A 20,306-nucleotide genomic window follows, 5' to 3' on the forward strand; every position below is an offset into this window, starting at 1 on the left:
TGGAGCCAGGATGGCGTGTCCTCCTGGGGCATCTCCAGGCATCTCGGCCCAGTCACGGCCGCGTGGTTACTCCCCTCCCCGGGTCTGGAGGCAAAGCGCCCTTGTGGCCAGTGTGGTGCACCCTTCAACCCAGACCTCCTGGGAGCCGTTATGATTGGTAATATCCACAGGCAGGAAATGGAAACTTGGCTCCTTTCTCTCTCCTGCCCTGATGGGCCTTTAAGCCTCACCTTCAGAATGCATTGTAAGGGGATCGTGGTTTATCCTGCAGTGGGCCTTGAATTCCATTTCACATGTTCCCAGTGGAATTCACTGGACATTAACCAGATCCAAAGGCACAAAATGGAGAAAATCAAAAGAGATTCACTGTGGCGAGGCCTTGAGAGGACAGCAGGCCCGGCTTTCTGCCCTGAGCCCTTGGGGTCCTCCCAGCTATGACAGCAAGGGAAGGGTGACACTAACAATTATGGCTCGTGAGCATTGGGTACTGACAGCTGGGACATTGCATATTTCAGACACGAGCACCCTGGGGTGGGCGTAGGGAGTCCCACTATTAGCCTCATTTTACAGATAAAGAAACTGAGGTCCAGAGAGAGTCAGCCACTTGCGTGTGTCACACAGCCAGGAAGGGACAGAGCTGGGGCTCTACCTCATGCCTGATTCTTCAGCCCACGGAATTGACCTCAACTTGCCTTGTTCTTATCTCTGTCAAAGTGCAGTTAATTCCATTTTATGACAGTGTGTTTGAGTCTGTATTCCTCTAAAGTGTGAGCCCTGCAAGGTCTGAGGTCACGGGTTACCCCTTGGTATCCCTCATGTCTGTCCCGCACCTCCTGGAGCGGAGTGGGCCTTCAGCGTTTGTTGAATGAATAATGAATGGCTGAATGACACTGTATCTATCCAGCCTTTATATTTGGAACACAGAGACCCCTCAAGAATTTAGAGATGAGAGAAATTTATCTTTATAATGTTTGTAGTGTGGCTGGAGGCGTCCCTGGAATTTTCCGATGAACTAGGTCACACAGGATCCTGGGCCACAGATGGCAGGCTTCTGCAGAGACAAAACCGAGGGGTTGGTTCTTTGTAAAAATTCTGAAATTGCAGCTCTTTCTCTGATTGCATGGAGGTGCCAGATTTAGCAAATAAAAACACAAGACAGAGGCCCAATTAAATTTGAATGTCAGATAATTTTTTAATACAGATATAAATTTTTGCTGTAAGTACATCCAATGCAATATTTGGGATATACTTATATAAAATTACTTTACTATTATTATACTAAAAATTATTTTGTTGTTTATCTGAAATTCAGATTTAACTGGGTGTCCTGTATTTTATCTGAGGATTTTTAAAAAAAATTTTTATTGGAGTAGAGTTGATTTACAATGTTGTGTTAGTTTCAGGTGTACAGCAAAGTGAATCAGTTATACATATACATATACCCACTCTTTTTTAGATTCTTTTTCCATGTAGGCCATTACAGAGTACATAGTAGAGTTCCCTGTGCTGTACAGTAGGCCCTTATTAGTTCTGAGGATTTTATCTAAGGGCTTATCTGACAATCCTCACCACTCAGGCTCCCACTTTAGGGCCATTAATAACTGACTCCGGCCTTCTTAGTATCTGGCAAGACTTCTGAGCACTGGGCTTGACCTTGGCGGTCACTCATCTGAGCTGCTCCCTGGTAAGTAAGGCTCAGAGAGAGAGGCAGGGCTCCAGCAGGGCCAGAACCCAAGTCTCCTGGCCCCAAAGGGACAGGGGACAATACGAATGCTTTTACTGAGGAACAACTTTGAAATCCACTGCCCAGGAGCAGTGAATGTAGCTGTGGCTCGGCCAGGATCCTGCAGTGCCAGGGACCTGAGGACGGCCTTCTAGGGAAAAGAGTCTGGTGGAGCCCAGGGTACAGCCAAAAAGCTCCCCTTCACAGAGCCGCCACCAACAAGTGCCCATTCTCTCTCATTTCCCCTCTTCTGAAAGGTGCTCGTTATTCAGGAAAGTGTCTGGCTGGGCCACCTCTGGTGACCGTGCTCTGAAGATTTCCTTTTGAAAGCATCTTCTGTTCCTTTCCCTGGAGGGGCCCAGCTTAGGGGAGATTTATGTAACCTCCGTCTCCTCAGTGGGAACAGATGGAGACCTGGAGGGCCCACCTCCACGGAGCTGCGCTTCTGTGGGGGGCAGGGTAGGCACCCTGGAGGATGGTGCCACAGTGTCCATGACAGCCACGCCCTCCTGGAGCCCCTCCACATCATGCTTGGCCACACATGCCACGCGGTGACCCCAGCACTGAAGGATGGCGACCCGGAGCTCTGGGTACCATCTTTGCTTCCGAGGGTGGCTGGTCCTACCGTCTCGTGTGTGATGCTCTCCAGTGTTCAAAGAATTGCTCTTAATGTTATAAAGTGTAAAACACCAAAAAGTGACAGACATCCATATGCCCACTAATCACAATAGATCACTTTTTAATATTTTATCATGTTTCTTCATCTTTTCTTACAATAAAATATTACAAACAAAATCAGTCTCTTTCCCCCCATCTCCCCCTTTCTCAGAGGCAGGTGCTGCTGTAAATCTGGCTGATGTATTTACAATCCGTGTCTGTACGTTTACATATATGTGGATCCACGCATAATATATAATATTACTGTTAGGCGTGTTTTTAATTTCAGGGATGGCAACTGAGTTTATTTTGTGACTCGCCTTTCTCCCCAGAAAGCGTTTTTTACGTAGTGTAAGGGTCTCCCAGCATCTCCCTTCTTCTCTGAAGCAGTCTGTACTATTTTCCCCATTTTTAAATGAAACACCTGAGCCTCAGGTTAAGAAATGGGTCTCGGTCCCACAGAGAGGAAGTGTTGGCTCCGGGCCCAAATCTCAGCTCGCCCTCAGGATTCTTGGCCGATGGTCCAAGAATTCATTCATTCACCAAGTGTGTTTTGAGTGTTGGCTCTCTTCTAGGCTCGAGGATACTGTGGGAAAGAGGGAAGGTCCCTGCCTTCCTGGCAACTATAGTCAGGAGGCCTGTAGAGGTAACATTGACCTTGAACACTGGCCATTGACCTTGACACTCTGTCTTGGCATCCCCTCTTCAACAAGCCAACCAGAGTTTTTCTGATCTTGACAAGATCATCTCTTATGAGGAGACGAGTCCCCCACACTGTGTCCTTCTGATTGTTAATGTCTAACTGAGCCAGAGGAGACTTCTTCTCTTGTTCTGCCTCCTCGGGTCACACTCTTTTCTGCACGGTGGACTTCCGAGTGTTTGAAGTTAGGAATCATCACCCTCAAATCTGCTCTGAGCCGTAACCTCATCCAAGCCACTCAACCCCATCCTCAGGGGTCCAGTGACTACACCTGCCCACGGGGTTGAGGAGGCCCAGTTGCTCATCTCAGTACGGGCATGACACCCGGAGGTCATTTCCAAAAACGGCTTAAAATTAGACCTGGCCGGCTGGAGGGCCTTTCGGAAAGACCTTCCAGAGGCTTCTGCCATCACCTGCTTCTGAAGTGACTTCAGCCATCATTCCTTCGTTCTTACCATGAGTCAGTTTCTGATCAAATCTTCCCAACTGCCAAATGGCAGAATTGAGGCTGACCTTTTTTGGTTTTCTATTCGTGGGATTTTGCTGTGTAAAGTTATTTTCATGTGTAACCCGGCACTTTGAAGTAGAATCTGTTTTACAAAGGAAAAAACATCAAAACCAACAAAGCTGAGGAGTTGGATTGAGCAACAGTGCTGGCTGAACTCAACAGAACTTGGTGGGAGTGGAGGGCCGCCTGTATGCAGAAGAGTATCTGATTAATTGATGGCACAAAAGCACACAACTGGAAATGGCAGGTTCCCGATTCCGTCACTTTAGCTTAAGCATTGGATAAGAGATGCACGTCTCTCGGTTTTGAATTACTACACGAACAAGAGGAAAGGACATGAGGAATGACTGAGCGACTGGTGCCACGTTTTATTTATCATATATGATCTGATTCCCTCCTTGCGAGAATCCTGCTGGTTCCACTGCATCATCTTCGCTACTTACAGGGAAAGAAACGGAAGCAGGTCGGTTAAATGATTCGCTTGGCTGTGCTATCTGTAATGAAGCAGGATTCACCCCCGAGTCTTTCTGACACTAGAACCCACTCCATCCCTGACACTCTGAGGCGGCAGAATCAGATACCACCGGCTGCGACCTCTGGCAGTGCTGAGCTGTCCGTCAATGAGGTGCAGGGCAGAGAGGCGCTCAGCGTGGAGAATGAGCTGTCTCATCGCCGGGGAGCTCTGAGAGCGGATGTATGAAGTGCAGCCGATGGGGGGGCTGTCTGCTGATTTCAAGTTCATTAATTCCACACGGTTGTACTTGTCACTCTTTCTGTGTTACAAATGAGGTTGAGGGAGCATGAGATGAGTGGGCCATGGCTTTGCCTTCAAGAGTTCCCTGTGTGGTGGGAGACCTACCTCCAGTTAACCGAGCCTGTGGTTGTCACCTTACGTGGCCAGAGACCTTGCAGACATGATGAAGGTGTAGGATCTTGAGATGGGAGACGGTCCAAGGGAGCCCAATATAATGAGCGCAGTCAGACTTCTGACCTCTGGAGTGGTAAGATAACAAATGTGTGTCATTTTAAGCCACTGAGTTTGTGACAATTTATTATAGCAGCCACAGGAAACTAACACAGGGCATTACCTACCCACAGGGAAGCAGAGAGCAGGAGGGGGGCGCAAGGGAAGGGCAGCTGCCCCCGTGCAGGTTGGCAGCAGGGCTGTGTCAGCCTGGGGGCTGCTCTCTCCTCCCCCCACCAAAGGCTCTGTCCAGTGCCCCCTTTCCCCCGCCCCCCAGTGAATTGGATGAAAATGCTCATCGAGCCCACACATGTCCCGAAGAGAGGAGAGGGAAGGTGCGCAGGCTTACGTCCAGAGATCTCAACAGGATGGAGAGCGGAGTCGAGGCAGGGGCATCTGTCCAAAAACCCAGTGCCCTGGGGGAGGGAGGAGAGGCTGAGGTGGGCCGCTGGGCAGAGGACAACGGGCATGGGATTAATAACGGGGAGGGGGAGTGCAGCAGGGGCGCCAAGGGAGGGGGCTGTGGAACCAGCAGGGGAGGGAGAAGGGCAGCTTCCTGTCTGGCCTGATCTCCACTCTCTGGCATATAGTCTCCATGAGCTCACCTGAGTGATGCTTTCGCCATGGGTGGGTCAGATGAAGGTTCTGCCGATCTCCCCGAGAGAAGCGTGGTGCCATCTCAGGGCAGCAGGAGGAAAGGGTACCCGCCAGGTAGGGGTGGGGTCAGTGAGGGGCTGCTGGAGAGGCAGAATCAGCCAACAATGTTGGTCCAAGTTGAGGGTGGGTGTCATTCATCTGTCACTCAACAGGGATTTATCAGGCACGACTGTGCTCCCGACCTGGGCAGGGCTCTAGGAGTTCCACGATGAGAATGAACTCATCTGCTCCCCCCTCAGAGCTTCCAGGCCACTGGGGGACGCAGGTGGGAACTGCATCTTGGGGTGGGTGCCCCCAAGGAAAGGATGTGGTCTTGGGGGTACTTGGGAGGGAAGGCTATAGTGGACAGGACCACTGGCTGAGATTCGAACGATGAGTAGGTTTAATGGGAAAGCTCGGGCCCCTCCCTGCAGGCCAGAGCATCGCTGCCTCTGCTGCCCCCTTAGGACGGATGTGGCTGATTCAGCTGTAACCCATCTCATCTGCATCACCAGCTGGGGGACAAAAGGAGGTCACAGTTCTCCTATTTAAACTTTCAATTGTATTTTTAATAGAATATATGTTAATTGTCATTCTCATTTGTGTTTGTCATCATATCTCTTTAAGATATACTAAATATGTTAATATACTGTTTACTATAATACACATATAAGAAGGACGCATATATAAATGCAGCCCTGGATGAAGTCTCACAAAGTGAGCTCACCCCTGTAACCAGCGGCCCCATCGAGGATCTGCACGTGGCCTATCCTCAGCGCCCCCTGTTGGCCTATTCATGTTATTACAGCCCCAGATTGACAACTGCCGGGTCCCCACCGAACTAAAGGACCAAGCAGTGTTACTGAGGAAATGCCAAGCTCCTCTCAGCACCAGTCTGTCAAAGGCTGCTCTTCTCAGCCCAAGCAGGTGTTCGGAAGCACCCATTGACACAGTCATGGGCATCCTTTAAAAAGAGGCCATTGAGATTCAGAGCAGGCCACACATGGAGCTGCCTGAAAGTAGCCTCTCTGTGTGAATTCTCTGATGGTTCCTGCTCCTTTCAGATATTCTTTCTTTTTTACTCCTTCCTTCCCTCCCTCCCCTCTTTCTCCTTCCTCCTCCTTCCTTGCTCTCATCCCCACCTGGAGCGTGGCCCTCACCTGTCTGGTTCACCACTGTCTGCAGAGTCTAGGACTGAGGCCCCTAATTAATCATCCCTAATACAGGTCAGATGGGCGGCTGCGTGAGGCGGACCCCGCTCTGCTCCCACCATCCCAGGGCAGTGCACATGTGCCCGGCTGGAGCGTGGCCCCTGGGGGTAGTGACTGGTACATCTCCGGGGCCCAGTACTGAGTCTGACCTGGGAGTCGGAGAGGCTGTGGGCAGAACGGGAAGCACCCTGGCTCCACAGTCGCACGCACCCGACTCTCAGCCCTGACCCCAGCACAGACGAATACAGTGGCCTTGACCTTTGCTTACCCATCTGAAGTGGGGGTACCGTGGTATGCTCCAGCAGGATAGTTGAATGATTAAATGAGACTATTTTAAAATCTCTAGCACATTCCATGACCATAGCTGGGCCTCCATGCTGGTAGTAGTAGTAGTAGCTCAATAAATGTGTATTGAAGGAAGGCTTAACTGTTTAGTGCTCATTCGTTCATGTACCATTAAAAAAAAACATGTTTATTATGGGCCTCACAGTTGACAGAGCCAACCCTGGGGCTTAAGTCGTGTCAGCCTCTGGACGGGTCTGGAAGGGCCTGGATGGCCTGGACATTGGTCTTCTGGACTGTATCCAGGTCCAGGCCCTCCCTTTGAGCAGCCCAACTCACCCCTACCCGTGCATCTGAGTCTCAGGAATGAGGGGCTTTACAAACGCAAAGAGGAAGCCCTGATCCCTGGAGTGCAAACCAGCCGCTTCTTGTACAGCAAAGCAAGGCCTTGGGAATTAGTCACTCTTCTGGGGAGTTTGTCCTTGTGAATTAGAAGCTCTGAAGCATCATACCCGCTGACTGGGAAGCTCTGTATCTGGGTCTGCCTAATAAATAAAAATGCACATGCAGGGCTTCCCTGGTGGTGCATTGGTTAAGAATCCACCTGCCAATGCAGGAGACATGGGTTCGACCCCTGGTCCAGGAAGATCCCACATGCCATGGAGCAACTAAGCCCACACGCCACAACTGCTGAGCCCATGTGCCACAACTACTGAAGCCCGCGCACCTAGAGCCCGTGCTCCGCAACAAGAGAAGCCACCACAATGTGAAGCCCGCGCACCGCAAAGAAGAGTAGCCCCCACTCGCCACAACCAGAGAAAGCCTGCGCGCAGCAACGAAGACCCAACACAGCCAAAAATAAAATAAATAATAAAAAATATAAAATAAAGGTAAGCAAATGATATTAAAAAAAATGCACGTGCAAGCATGTATGCGTACCCAAATGTATGTACAAGGATGTTTACCAGTACATTGTTTATAATAGGAAAGCATCAACATTCCTAAATCTCCAATTCTAGAGGAACAGTTAAATTATGGCTTGTATTTATGACAGAATATTATACAACTGTAAAACTGTATCTTGATAGGCTTTTTTTTTGCGGTACGCGGGCCTCTCACTGCTGCAGCCTCTCCCGCTGCGGAGCACAGGCTCCGGACGCGCAGGCCCAGCGGCCACGGCTCACGGGCGATCCTCCCGGACCGGGGCACGCACACGCGCCCCCTGCATCGGCAGGCGGACCGCCAACCACTGCGCCACCAGGGAAGCCCTTGATAGGCTTTTAAATACAGGAATATAAAGCCACATGTTTAAAACTTCTCTCTCTCTCTCTCTCTCTCTCACACACACACACACACACACACACACACACACACACAGAAAAAGGTTAGAAAGGAAGATGTGAACAGTGATTATCCCAAAGTCGTGAGATTATGATTCTCTTTCTTTTCCTCCTCTTTTGTATTTTCTTAATGTTCTATGCTGAGCCGATATTACTTTTACAATTAGAAGAATAAAGACATTTGACGATGTGTGCTGTCATGGAGGGCCTGGCATTTAGAGAGGGAGGGTCTGTAAGTCCCAGTGAGTTGCCAACTAGCCTTGAGATAGTCTGCTGAGCTGCTGGGGGCCTTAACCACTTCATCTGCAAAGTGGGCGTGAGTGTCTGCCTCAAAAGGTTGCTGTGAGTGCTAATTTTCTAGACGAAAATATGCACTGTCATTTATTTAAAAGACCCAAAGCAAAGCCCAGTTCGGTGCTGTATCTTCGAGGGGCCTGCTTGACCGGGCAGCTGCCCCTCTGCGGGCAGCCTCCCAGCTCCCGAGGGCTCTGGTTAATTCTCTCTCTCCTTCTTCTCAGCTGCCCATGATGGGAGGCGCCTTCATGGACTCGCCCAACGAGGACTTCAGCACCGAGTACTCCCTCTTTAACTCCTCCACCAACGTGCACGCGGCCTCCAACGGCCAAGGTCAGCCAGAGGAGCCGCCAAGGTCGTCCGGTGATGCCGTCTTGCTCTGGATCGCCATCATAGCGACGCTGGGGAACATTGTGGTGGTGGGGGTGGTGTATACCTTCACCCTCTGAGCCGCGGGGGCTCCGGGACGGCCCCCCCTGCTCTCGGCTCACAGCGGCGCGCTGTCGCTGTTGGCCTTTGCCTGCGCCCGCGCTCTAGAACCAGGAGTGCTGGACAGGTGCGCGGTCTCTCCAAGGGGAGCCACCATGCGTCTGGGATTTCCCCAAGCGGCCCTGATTTCAGATACTCCAGGCTGTGGTCCAGCTGATCCAGAAAATATGGGAGCCTGGGCTTCCAGCCCCCGGAGGCACACCGGGGCAGAGCCTTCGAGGAGTAGATTGGGGAATTCTTGAAACTGCATTCCACGAACTCGAGACCAGAGGGAGCAGCCAGTCAGTTTAAAATACAGACATGGTTGGATGATCCTTTGCTGGCACTAAATAATCACTTCTGTGTCTCGTTTTTCTGCCAGCTTACCTGAGGGCAAGGGCAGCCCTCAGAACTTGAGTGTTGCCACCCCAATCTGGTTTCCCAGTCAGCCCCTCGGAATATTGACGGTGGTCACTTGAAGGGTCATGGAACGTTCCTCATTTGACTTGGAAATGGCATCTTTGTTACCAGACACCTGGCCCCTTATGAAACCCAAGGATGGGGGATTCCTGGTGACGTGGATTTCAGGGGTGGCAGTGATGGTGGTTTTTATCTGTTGGATGGACTTTCTCTTCTTTGTGAAAAGAGGAGAAGGTGCCTTTAAAAATTAGATCTGCCAGGCAGTTAACTCTTCAGATCACCCACTGAAGATGCTCCTTCCTCTCTGAGAAATCACGGAAGTTTAGGGATGAGGTGTGTGTACCTCATCGATTGGCGCGTGGGAGGGAGAGGGGCGTGATTTGCCTGTGGTCCCAGGGCCTGTAAAGGCAGGGGTCAGAGCAGGAGGGACATTTCCTGCCCATCAGTTCTGGGCTGTCTCAGCCCCATCTAAGCACTGTCTTGAGCAGATTCCTGCCTTCTCAGCTGCCCTGGGCAGAATGTCCCGAGGGTCTGGAAGCTGTGTGCAGGGTGGGCAGGGAGTTAAGGCACCCACACTGTACACTGGCTTTTGCTGCCGTGCAGCCGTGCAGGTTTAAGTATGCTCTGCCTGAGTCAGTTCCCCACAAGCTTAAGTGGCAGAGGCTGGGGGGCTGGCAAGCCTGGGAGCCCCTCATCAGGGCCAGAGCGCTGCTGGCCTTTGGGTGCGCCCACGTGCTGGGGGCATCAGTATAGGAAAGGGCTCACTTTTCTTCATGGCGCAGTGCCCCCCTTCCTGAAACAGCTCTCCCTGTGCCCCCAAGAGTGGGACGAGCTCAGACACGGGCTTGCTTGCCTACAAGCCAGGAGTGGCTTTCTTCTTCCTCCCTGCTCTGTACAGAAGAAAACAGATGGCATAAACTCCTCCTCTGTGGTTGAGAGACTTAAAAGACCAGTACAGAAGCCCTCATGCATACTTGGGGACAATTGCCAAAAGGCTGAATTTGTCACTGTGGTCTCAGGAGAAATGAGTGTTTTTGATAGGCAAAGGGACATCTTAATTGTCCAGAGGCAGCCACTCGTCTGTGGGAGGTTGGCACCGAGCTGCCATGATTACAGGATTACCGGCCCACGCTGCAGACAGCGCCGGCCGCCAGCCCTTATTGGCCGCATCTGTCACTGCCGCCTGGCGTCCATCCACAAGTGCTTCAGTTCAAGTGGAGTTCATGAGCACAGAGAGCTGGCGTGACCTTTGCGGAGCGGGAGAAGGGCTATGGTACCTTTGGCCTGGACTCCTTCTGGAATCGCTGAGCGGGTCCTGCTGTCTGTAGGCAGGACCAGCCTGGAGGCGGGGCTGGATGGCGGTCATTGTGAGCACATAATTCCAGCTGCTTCTCCAGCAAACTCCTCTCCGTCAAGGCCTGGCATCTGCCCCGTGAGCAAGGTCTTTCTTAGACACGCGGCTTTATGAGGGAACCCAAGGGGGGGACTCCAGAGCCAGGGTGGGGAGACAAGGTGTTTTCATGGGGGCCATCCAGCCCAAATACCCTGATTCTTTGTCTTCTGACCCCACATCCCCAGGGAGCCTGCAGCCCTGTAAGAGGCAGGTGGCAGCTCCCCATTCTCAGATGGCCTGTGGAGATGGCTGTGGGAGAGAAGGTTCTGTGTTTGATAACAGTGGAAGGAGTGGAAAAGAGAGGAAAGGTTGGCTTTTAGCTCTAAGGAGACCGCCAGCCTCCCAGGGCAGCCCTGGTGGGCCCTGTGTTCGCTGGGCATTTCTGGGCACAGAGGTCTCCCCTCTGAAGGTTTTGTTTTCCCTGACATGAAAACGGACATGTCAGTTAAATTCAACTTTCAGGTCTTTCTTTTCAGTGTCAGGACCATAGATGGTCAAGAGCTTTAAAGAGCTTCTTGTCTAAACTGTGCACCATACGGATCACAGTGACTTGCCCAGGGTCAACCCATCTCCATCTCCTGTGAATGTTTTTCCACCTTCACTCAGATAGCAGCAGGGATCGATGCGCATGTTAGATTTCTAGCCAGAGTGCACTGCCCCTTCCCTCCTGCTGCAGTTGGGGTTCTGTCTTTGATGTTAAGTAAAGGCCAAGAGATCTGACATCATCGCTTGAGTCTTGTGTCCAAGCCTTGTGCCAGATTCATAGGCACAGATTTAATCCCTACGCTTACCTTAGAGCGTCATTGCTCCAACACACAGTTAAAGGACCAGAAGCTCCGAGGAGCGGAATAACTTGCCCGCGGCCACACGGCAGGAAAATGAGGCTTAAAGCCGGACTCTTTCTGGAACAACGCCATGCTGCCTTCATTGGCTGGGTGGCGCCTCCAGGGCACATTTAAACCGGGCCCTGAGTCTCCAGAGGCTGTTTCCCCGAGCTCCCACATCATGACGTGGCCTCTGCAGGTTGAAGTCTCTGACCATCCTTGGAATGGGGCATGTTCATCCCCCCTTCTCTGCCCAGGCTTTGGGGGGGGTGGTCCCTGTTGCCTGCACCACCACCCCCCTTTAAGTTGAACTCAAGTCTCTCTGCATGGCCAGAGAAGTTTCCAGAGACCAGCTTTCTCGGGACCCATGAAGAAGGCCCTGACCCAGACCCGGAGCCCCATAGAGGGACCCACACGAGGAGTGAGGCTCATGCAGCCAGAATTGATAAGGAGAGTCATGGGATGGTCTATCTTCCGCTGAGCCCCAGGGCTCTCCCGAGCAGCTGGGGATGGCTGCTCCTCTCTCGGACCCCAGGCTGGGGCTCCCGTTCTGGCTTCTCCCATGTGAGGCTGGCCCCTGAGCCCGCCCTGGCTTGATGGGTCCGTGCTGAGGAAGGAGGGGTTGCCTCTTCAGTAGCTGTTCCTCAGAGAAGGGGTCCTACCATTGCTGGAATACGCACCTCCGCATGCTTCTGCATTTCCCCTCTGCCAGCCGTGGGTGTCGCACACCTGTGTGTGTTTGCGCTTCACCGCACAGACCAGCACTTGCTTTATGAGGTCATGAGTTGCAGTCCTTGGAGCTTTGGAGGAGAGGCCAGGCCAGGGGACACTTTAGCCGGGCACGTCCTAAGGGGATTCCGCCTCCTATAGGCCTTGGGAGAGTCAACCGCTCTGCCGGCCCCTGCTCTGTCTTTCCTGCCCTTTCCATGGGATTAAGAGGCAAATGAGACTCCCTTGAACCCGTCTACCCCCCAGAGAAAGATGCTCATACTTCCTTTCAGGGGTCCCCCGGAATCTGAGGGAGAAAAGCAGGAAGGACAAGCTAGTACCACTGGCCTCGAGAGACAACAGGCCATTTTCCAGCTTGTTCTGAATGGAAGGACTCGCTGCCCGCCAACCCACTAGCATCTGTCGGAATCCCTCCCTGAAGACTGGAGACACTTGGCTGCCATCGACACTGCTGCCCGATTCCTTCCAGACAAATGGTCCTCTCCTTCTGCAGGAACTTGACCTTCCCTCATTATTAGTAGTGATATTATTAACAATGATTATTGCTGTCATTACACACCTTCCTTGTGCTGTGTGCTGTATGTATCTAATTTACTTCTCAAATCACCCCTCGGGGACAGGAGTGAGGGTACAGAGAGGTGCACAGTAATTATTGTCACATTTTTCTGTTGAGAAAGCTGAGGCCAGGCTGTGTGCCTGAGAATCCATAGCCGAGGAGCTGTGATTCAGACCCAGGTCTGCTGGCTCTGCAGGCTGGGCGGTTACCTTGCGTCTCGGTCTCCCTGCATCTGCACCCTCCATGATGAGCCCTCTGGGATGGACCAGCCCAGGATGAGCCTCTGAGGCTTGGCAGTTCTGGTCCTGGAGAAGGGATTTTGAGTGTACGTCCTAGAAAGGGGCGGGCAGCACTGCCCAGGTATTTATCAGTTGCAGAACCTCACAGCAACAAGAGGCTTTAGAGAGCATCTAATCAGGACCTTAACTTTCGGGAGGTCAGCTGGGGCCACATCATAGATTAGTGGAGAGCTGACAGATCCCCGGATGGATGCCTGGCCCAGGGCGCTGTGCATTCACTGGGGAACACAGCAGGGCCCTGGATTGCCAGTCCCAGCCTTGGGACAGGCATCATGTTCTCTGCCAGTTGTCATCTGGCCCCCTTCAGTGCAAGTCCTGGGTGAGCTGGGCTGCCGTGATGGAGACACCCAAGGAGCTGTGCTTCTGGCCCAAGGGAGCAGTTGGAACCTGAATGTCCCGCGTTTGCCGGGCCCACCTCTCCTGCTTCACCTGCTCCACAGGGCCCTGACCTCAGTCATGTGGTGAGAGGGTCATGATAGGGATGGAGGGGAGGCCGGGTGGCTGAGCACTGAGAGCCCACAGGGGTGGAGTCTGTAATCTCCAAGCGGAAAAAGAAGCCACTCCAAGAAACCCAGGTAATCAGAGTTCAGTGGTGGCCAGGTGTCCCCAGCAAGTCACTTCTGAGGTCAGACGTTGAGCATTTTCTTTCCTTCTTTTTTTTTTGGATGGGAGGCTGGGGGCAGACAGGGGACAAAACAGTGCAAGCCATGGTGATTAAAGGTAGGAAAGTTCCCTCCAGAGTGAGAAAACAGCAGCTATCAGGAGTGCAATGGAATTGTCAAAAGTACCTGAAAAGGACTATGTAAATTTTGGAAAAGTCTGCATGGCTTGTTCTGAGTCTTGGTAAAAAGTCATACTTTTTTTTTTTTGTCAAGATAGAGAATAAAAGCAGAGAAAGCCCTTGGAGGGGTTGGTTGGGCTGCACAGTTCCCGGGATGTGGTGGGCACCTGCCTTTTGACCATCGTGCACACTTGCACCTGCCCAGACCTGTCCAACCAGCTGTTTGATGAGGTCCATCGTCTGCTCCTGGGTCCTTTTGCAAGCTGACTTCCTGCATTCCCAGGAGGAGGTTTGAGACCCGTGCTGCCTTGGGAATAAATCCTGACAGATGTATGAGTCACCTTTGCAGGAATTTGTGTGCCACAGCTACTGGGGGAATCCAGAGCCTTCCCTCCCCACCGAGCCCTCTCCACGTGGTTGAGCAGCCACCAGTGGCCCCAGCATCAATCTCGTCAGCTGTCTTTCCCCCAGTGTCTTAATGAACCAGAGAATCACTGCATTTAGAGTTCAAAGCATTGTCCCAGCAATCCAGATGGTTGTGACCTATGCTCTGTAAGCTGGCAGGAAGGGAGCTTCCAAACTTTTACACTTTCCTCAAGGAAACTGAGTCTCCAAGAGTTTCGGGAGAGTTGCCAGGTCCTGTTTGGGTGAGCAGGAGAGTGGGGTCTTGAGCCGAGGGCATCTATCAATGAAGTTTCTGAACCACTAGGACTGTGGTTCTCAACTGGGGGCGACTTTGTCCCCCAGGGCACCTTTGGCAATGTCTGAAGACAGTTTTGGTTTTCATGAACTGGAGGGATGTGTCCTGCTGGCGTCTAGTAGATAGAAGCCAGGGATGCTGCTGAAGAGCCCCCAGGACAAAGAATCATCCATCCCCCAAATGCCAATAGTGCCGAGGTTGGGAAACCCAGGTTTAGGCTGTGCCATCTCTGACTCCAGAACTATGGGTATCTTCCAAATCTCCACCTTTCCCCATTTGTGAGTCATTTAATAAATCAAAAGTCTCCTGAGCTACAGAAGTGAACACGGTTGCTGCCTCAAGTTCAAATAATTCCAGCCAAGGGCAGTGATCTGGAATCTAGCAAGTTGTTTGGAAATCCAAGTCCTCTCCCTTTCCATTGTCTTGGGCTTTCATGGGGAGTCACCCTGGATGGAGAACCGTACAAAGTGGATGTGACAGTGGGGATGAACTTGTCCCACGTCCTCCCACCCAGTAACTGTGGATCTCTGGGACCTTGAGGGACCTGGCTCCTCAACAATATATCTGAGAGGTGCTTCTTGGGGAAAATCTTAGATAGGGTGGAGGTAGGGGAGCTGGTTCACAGCCTTTGGGCAAATCTACATCTTCTCCTGTTCTGACCTTTTCCCGCCCTATTTCTCCCAGTTGAAAGCATACTAGCACTCTTTCTACTATTTAAACTTTCTACTATTTAAAGTTTTAAACCTTAGGCTTGTAACTAGCCACAGTCCAGATGCCAATTCTTCATGCCCAGAGAATCGGAAGTGTTTCTGTGTCTTACTAACGTTTGCACATTCAACTTGTAAGCGTAAGCAGTTTTCTTAATAAAAAGGAATTTTAACTATTCATGAAGCCCTTTGCTACTGAAGACCCCAGTTTTCGCGATAAGGTCACTAACTTTTACTACAGTGAAAAGGCTATTTCTTTTTTTATTTTACATCTTTATTGGAGTATAATTGCTTTACAATGGTGTGTTAGTTTCTGCTTTATAACAAAGTAAATCAGTTATACATATGTTCCCATATCTCTTCCCTCTTGCGTCTCCCTCCCTCCCACCCTCCCCATCCCACCCCTCCAGGCGGTCACAAAGCACTGAGCTGATCTCCCTGTGCTATGAGGCTGCTTCCCACTAGCTATCCACCCTACGTTTGGTAGTGTATATATGTCCATGCCACTCTCTCACTTTGTCACAGCTTCCCCTTCCCCCTCCCCATATCCTCAAGTCCATTCTCTAGTAGGTCTGTGTCGTTACTCCCGTCTTACCCCTAGGGTCTTCATGACATTTTTTTTTCTTAGATTCCATATATATGTGTTAGCATACAGTATTTGTTTTTCTCTTTCTGACTTACTTCACTCTGTATGACAGACTCTAGGTCTATCCACCTCATTACAAATAGCTCAATTTCTTTTCTTTTTATGGCTGAGTAATATTCCATTGTATATATGTGCCACATATTCTTTATCCATTCATCCGATGATGGACACTTAGGTTGTTTCCATCTCCAGGCTATTGTAAATAGAGCTGCAATGAACATTGTGGTACATGACTCTTTTTGAATTATGGTTTTCTCAGGGTATATGCCCAGTAGTGGGATTGCTGGGTCATATGGTAGTTCTATTTTTAGTTTTTTAAGGAACCTCCATACTGTTCTCCATAGTGGCTGTATCGATTCACATTCCCACCAATAGTGCACAAGGGTTCCCTTTTCTCCACACCTTCTCCAGCATTTATTGTTTCTAGATTTCTTGATGGTGGCCATTCTGACCAGTGTGAGATGATATCTCATTGTAGTTTTGATTTGCATATCTCTAATGATTAGTGGTGTTGAGCATTCTTTCATGTGTTTGTTGGCAGTCTGTGTATCTTCTTTGGAGGGATGTCCATTTAGGGCTTCTGCCCATTTTTGGTTTGTTTTTTTGTTATCGAGCTGCATGAGGCTATTTCTTAATGTAGGGTTTCAACATGCTCTTTTGATTCAAAATCTCTAACCTTAATGGATGTAAAAATGTGGCCGTGTGGAATCATGTCCCTTTGACTCATGGCACTGTTGCTGTTGTCGTCATTTTCTATTATGATAATTAAAAAAAGAAAAGAAAACGTTAACTCCTTTGTGTCTGAATCCAAGCTGTGCTTTGTCTAAAGGTTGCTGTCACCTCGGTGAGGCTTGGTGCCAGCGTTACCTCCATTCTTGTGCTCCTTCTGATAGGGACAGAGTAAAGGGACAAAGTAGGTGATTAATTAGTTAATCCCACTAAAGGATCATAAGTAAAGGAAAAAGTATGGGAGACCCCTGTAAGTTAATGATCACTCGAGAAAGAGGTTTGCTTAACCACAAAACCAAGCAGGCTTTCTTAGCAACAAAACCATGCAACAGAAGTATGAGACTTGCCCCCAAAACAATAAAGCAGTGGTGGCAGGAGACCCACATCCTGCCCAGGGAGGTCAGTAAGTTAATGATTCCTAGGACACGCTTCTCTGCGCACACTAAAAACAAAAATATAAGGAAAAGGTGACATTATACTGAAACCGTATGATTTACCGTATTTTAGTATGTGTTACCGCCTTTTTGCTCATTTCCATTGTGCCACGACAGTCCCAGTTTGACAATATAGGGGCCCAGAAAACTACCCCCCCAACCAACGTGGAGGAGGAACTGATCATGGAAGTGTGACATCTGCTCAAGAACGAGGAAGAAGGGCTTCCCTGGTGGCGCAGCGGTTGAGAGTCCGCCTACCGATGCAGGGGACGCGGGTTCGTGCCCCGGTCCGGGAAGATCCCACATGCCGTGGAGCGGCTGGGCCCGTGAGCCATGGCCGCTGAGCCTGTGCGTCCGGAGCCTGTGCTCCGCGACAGGAGAGGCAGCAACAGTGAGAGACCCGCGTACCGCAAAAAAAAAAAAAAAAAAATGAGGACGAAGGTGGTCTTCTCCTCCGCACTTTTCCTTCAATTATAAAACTGTAGCCCACAAAGCTCTCAAGGCGGCACTCCCTTGCCTGCCCGCTTGTAAACCTCACAAGCGTCCTGTTCTAATAAATCACTTCTTACCTATCACTTTGCCTCTAGCTGACTTCTTTCTGTGCTGAGACAAAGAACCAGGGCTCCTTGGAGCACCTCCTCCCCCAGACGCATTTCTGCAGTGTCACTTCTGCCCCCCTCTCCCAGGCAGAACAATCCCCTCCCCGCTGCGCCCCTCACACACCGCCCCATCTTCACACTGCCTGCAGCAAATCACAGAAGCTACACTCACTCACCCATCAGTTTTCCCCGCCCCCTGAGTCATCTCTGAGCAAAATTTATCTTACTCAACGTTTTATCCCATGCACCTCGCACAGTACCAGGCTCATGGCAAACACAAAACAGACATTCAGTGAATGAACTGAATGAATGGTATCTGAAGGACCAGCCCAGTGAATTGCAACATTACATGGTACGGTGAGTGTGCAGTTATAGCTTTATTCAGTCACTCACTGGTAACAGCAAACATGGCACTGACTAGGTGTTCAGGGCACTTCTGAGCTCTTTACATGTATATTAACTCACTTCATCTCCACAGCAGTTGTATAAAGTAGGTACTATTGTTACCTTATCGACTAAAGAAAAAAAAAATGCACAACCTAAAAGTTGAGAATTATGTTTTATTTGGCAGACAAAACTGAGGACTCAAGCCTGGAAGACAGCCTTTCAGATAGCTCTGAGGGACCGCACCAAAGAGATAAGGGAGAAGCCAGGAGGTACAGGAGTTTTTGTAACAAAAAACAGGTAGTCGGACATCAAAAGATTACTGTTAATTAGAGAAAACCAAACATCTCAAGTTAATGAATTTAGAGCTTTTCTATGGACAGCACGATGCAAGAGCCTGGTCTCACTGAGTCACTCCTTTGATACGCACCTTAACTACCCAGGGTCAGTATCTTGGTTTTTGTCCATCATGATTCCCCTTGGGGTGCACAGTTGGGAGGAGCTGCAGTGGCTGCCGCATGATGGCTGCAATACCCTTTGTTTTCTGATATGGAAGGCAGTATTTTTCATCCATACTCTCCTTCCTGTTTTTACAAATGAGGAAACTGAGGCGTGGAACAGTTTCTTGCCCAAGGCTGTGTGGCTGGTGAGTGCAAAACCAGGACTGGAACCCAGAACTGGCTCATGGTCCATATTCTAAAGGCTATAAAATGCCTCTTAAAGTTTGCTGAGCATCGATTGTGTTCGAGGCCCCGTGCCAGGGGGCAGGGATGCTGCCTTGGAACACATTTTTGAGGGGGAGAGAGGCACAAATAATGTCACTGTCAGGTATCACATACTGAAATGTTAGGGGACCGAGTGTTGGGTTCTGCACTAGGGTCCCTTATGAAGGGTCCATATCAGGCCCTAAAGGAGGCCCGCCATGATGGCCAGGACCGCAGCGAAGCAAGGAATTGATCGGATCAGTGGCTTATAGAATAGTTAACAGCTAATGGGAGATTGGACCCAGAGCTCCGGGTGCCAGCTGAGAACCTGGTCATCCTAAAAGGTAGGAGGGGTCTACCCATGGGGCAGGTGCAGGAGGGGCAGGCCAATCAGAAGATTCATGGGTTGAGTACCAGGCTTTTATGACCAGGAAGCCTTGGGCTGTGAAGGTTTTCCCCACCCCCAACTATAGGCTTGGACTGGTCCCAGCTCTTCTAGTCCCTTGTCAGACAGGAAGATTTCGGTGCTCAGGGCTCCTAGAGCAGGGTCATTCTGGGCTGGGCAGATAACCTACATCTGCCACTCTCAGGTCTAGCTACCTAATTTGCAGGTCCCACTGTAGAATGAAAATGCAGGGCTCTTGCGCAGAATTATAAAGAATTTCAAGATGGCGACCACAGGGCATTAAAGCAAGTGTGCGGCCCTCTGAGCACGGGGCCCCATGTGACTGCCCAGATTACCTGCCCACTAAGCCAGCCCTGGCCGCCACTGCTTTGAGCCGTGCAGCCAGGGGAAGAAAGGGGCAGATTAACTCACTCCACACCATACCATGCAATTCGCTCCCCTAGGCTGCTCTTCAGGGAAGTCCATGTTGACTGTGGGAGAGGTGGTAAGGGCTAGAAAATATTCCCATGCTTACATGCAAACTCCTTTCCCAATGTGACTTTGCAGCTCCATCATCCAGAGGGGGAGACTGTCTCCCCAGAATCTGACTCTATGGACTGGCTTTGTAACATGCGTCCACACAGAGGGATTACTAGGACTGACGATGGGCCAGTCCTGGGTGTTGGGAGGGCTTGCAGCTTCCTCTGTCGATGACCTTGGAACCCTGTGGAGCCGAGGCTAGCCAGCCCGAGGGGGGCCCAGGGCCTGGCTGCCCCTCTGTCACAAGCCCACAGCCTGCCAACTGCCCCACAGGTGAGTGAGCCAAGGCAAAGAAGGTTTTCCACAATGTAAGTGCTTCACAGGGCTCCTGAGGCACCAAGTAAAGCTAAATAAATCATGGAAGGCTGCCTGGAGGAGGCAAAATTCAACCTTGCATAAAATCTGGAGAAGCAGGTGCACAGCAGAGGGGTGCATGGGTGCTGGGTGGTGGGAAGCCAGGCTGGAGCCCGGAGGTCAAGGCAGCGATGGGGATAAGGCTGCTAAGCTGATCAAGCCAGCTTGAAGGGGCCCCGAAGGACAGGGTGAGGGTCATGGTAGGTAGTGGGTTGCCATCAGCAGCACGCAAGCAGGGCTGGTCCTCAGAGGGAGGAGCACAGTGTCTGGAACAGGGAGGCAGCAAGGAAGATAGGAAGTGACTCCTGACTTTGCTTCTCAAACCTGCCCCTCTGGTCA

General features: G+C 50.8%; 1 protein-coding gene across 2 annotated transcripts in view; it reads left to right on the plus strand.

Annotated features, from left to right (window-relative positions):
- The window catches only part of C2H14orf132 (chromosome 2 C14orf132 homolog), a 58,218-nt gene extending 40,620 nt beyond the window's left edge, over positions 1-17,598 (plus strand). For both annotated transcript variants that reach the window (XM_022576163.2, XM_089908173.1), the window contains exon 2: positions 8,540-17,598. In XM_022576163.2, the coding sequence (XP_022431871.1) occupies positions 8,540-8,764 (225 nt within the window). In that variant the 3' untranslated portion in view covers positions 8,765-17,598. The remainder of the gene's footprint in view (positions 1-8,539) is intronic.
- Positions 17,599-20,306: the final 2,708 nt, after the last annotated feature.

The sequence above is a fragment of the Delphinapterus leucas genome, chromosome 2, assembly GCF_059928025.1.
Source record: "Delphinapterus leucas isolate spDelLeu-1000000601 "Yukka" chromosome 2, BTC_Dleu_Yukka2, whole genome shotgun sequence".
NCBI classification, from domain to species: Eukaryota; Metazoa; Chordata; class Mammalia; order Artiodactyla; family Monodontidae; genus Delphinapterus; species Delphinapterus leucas.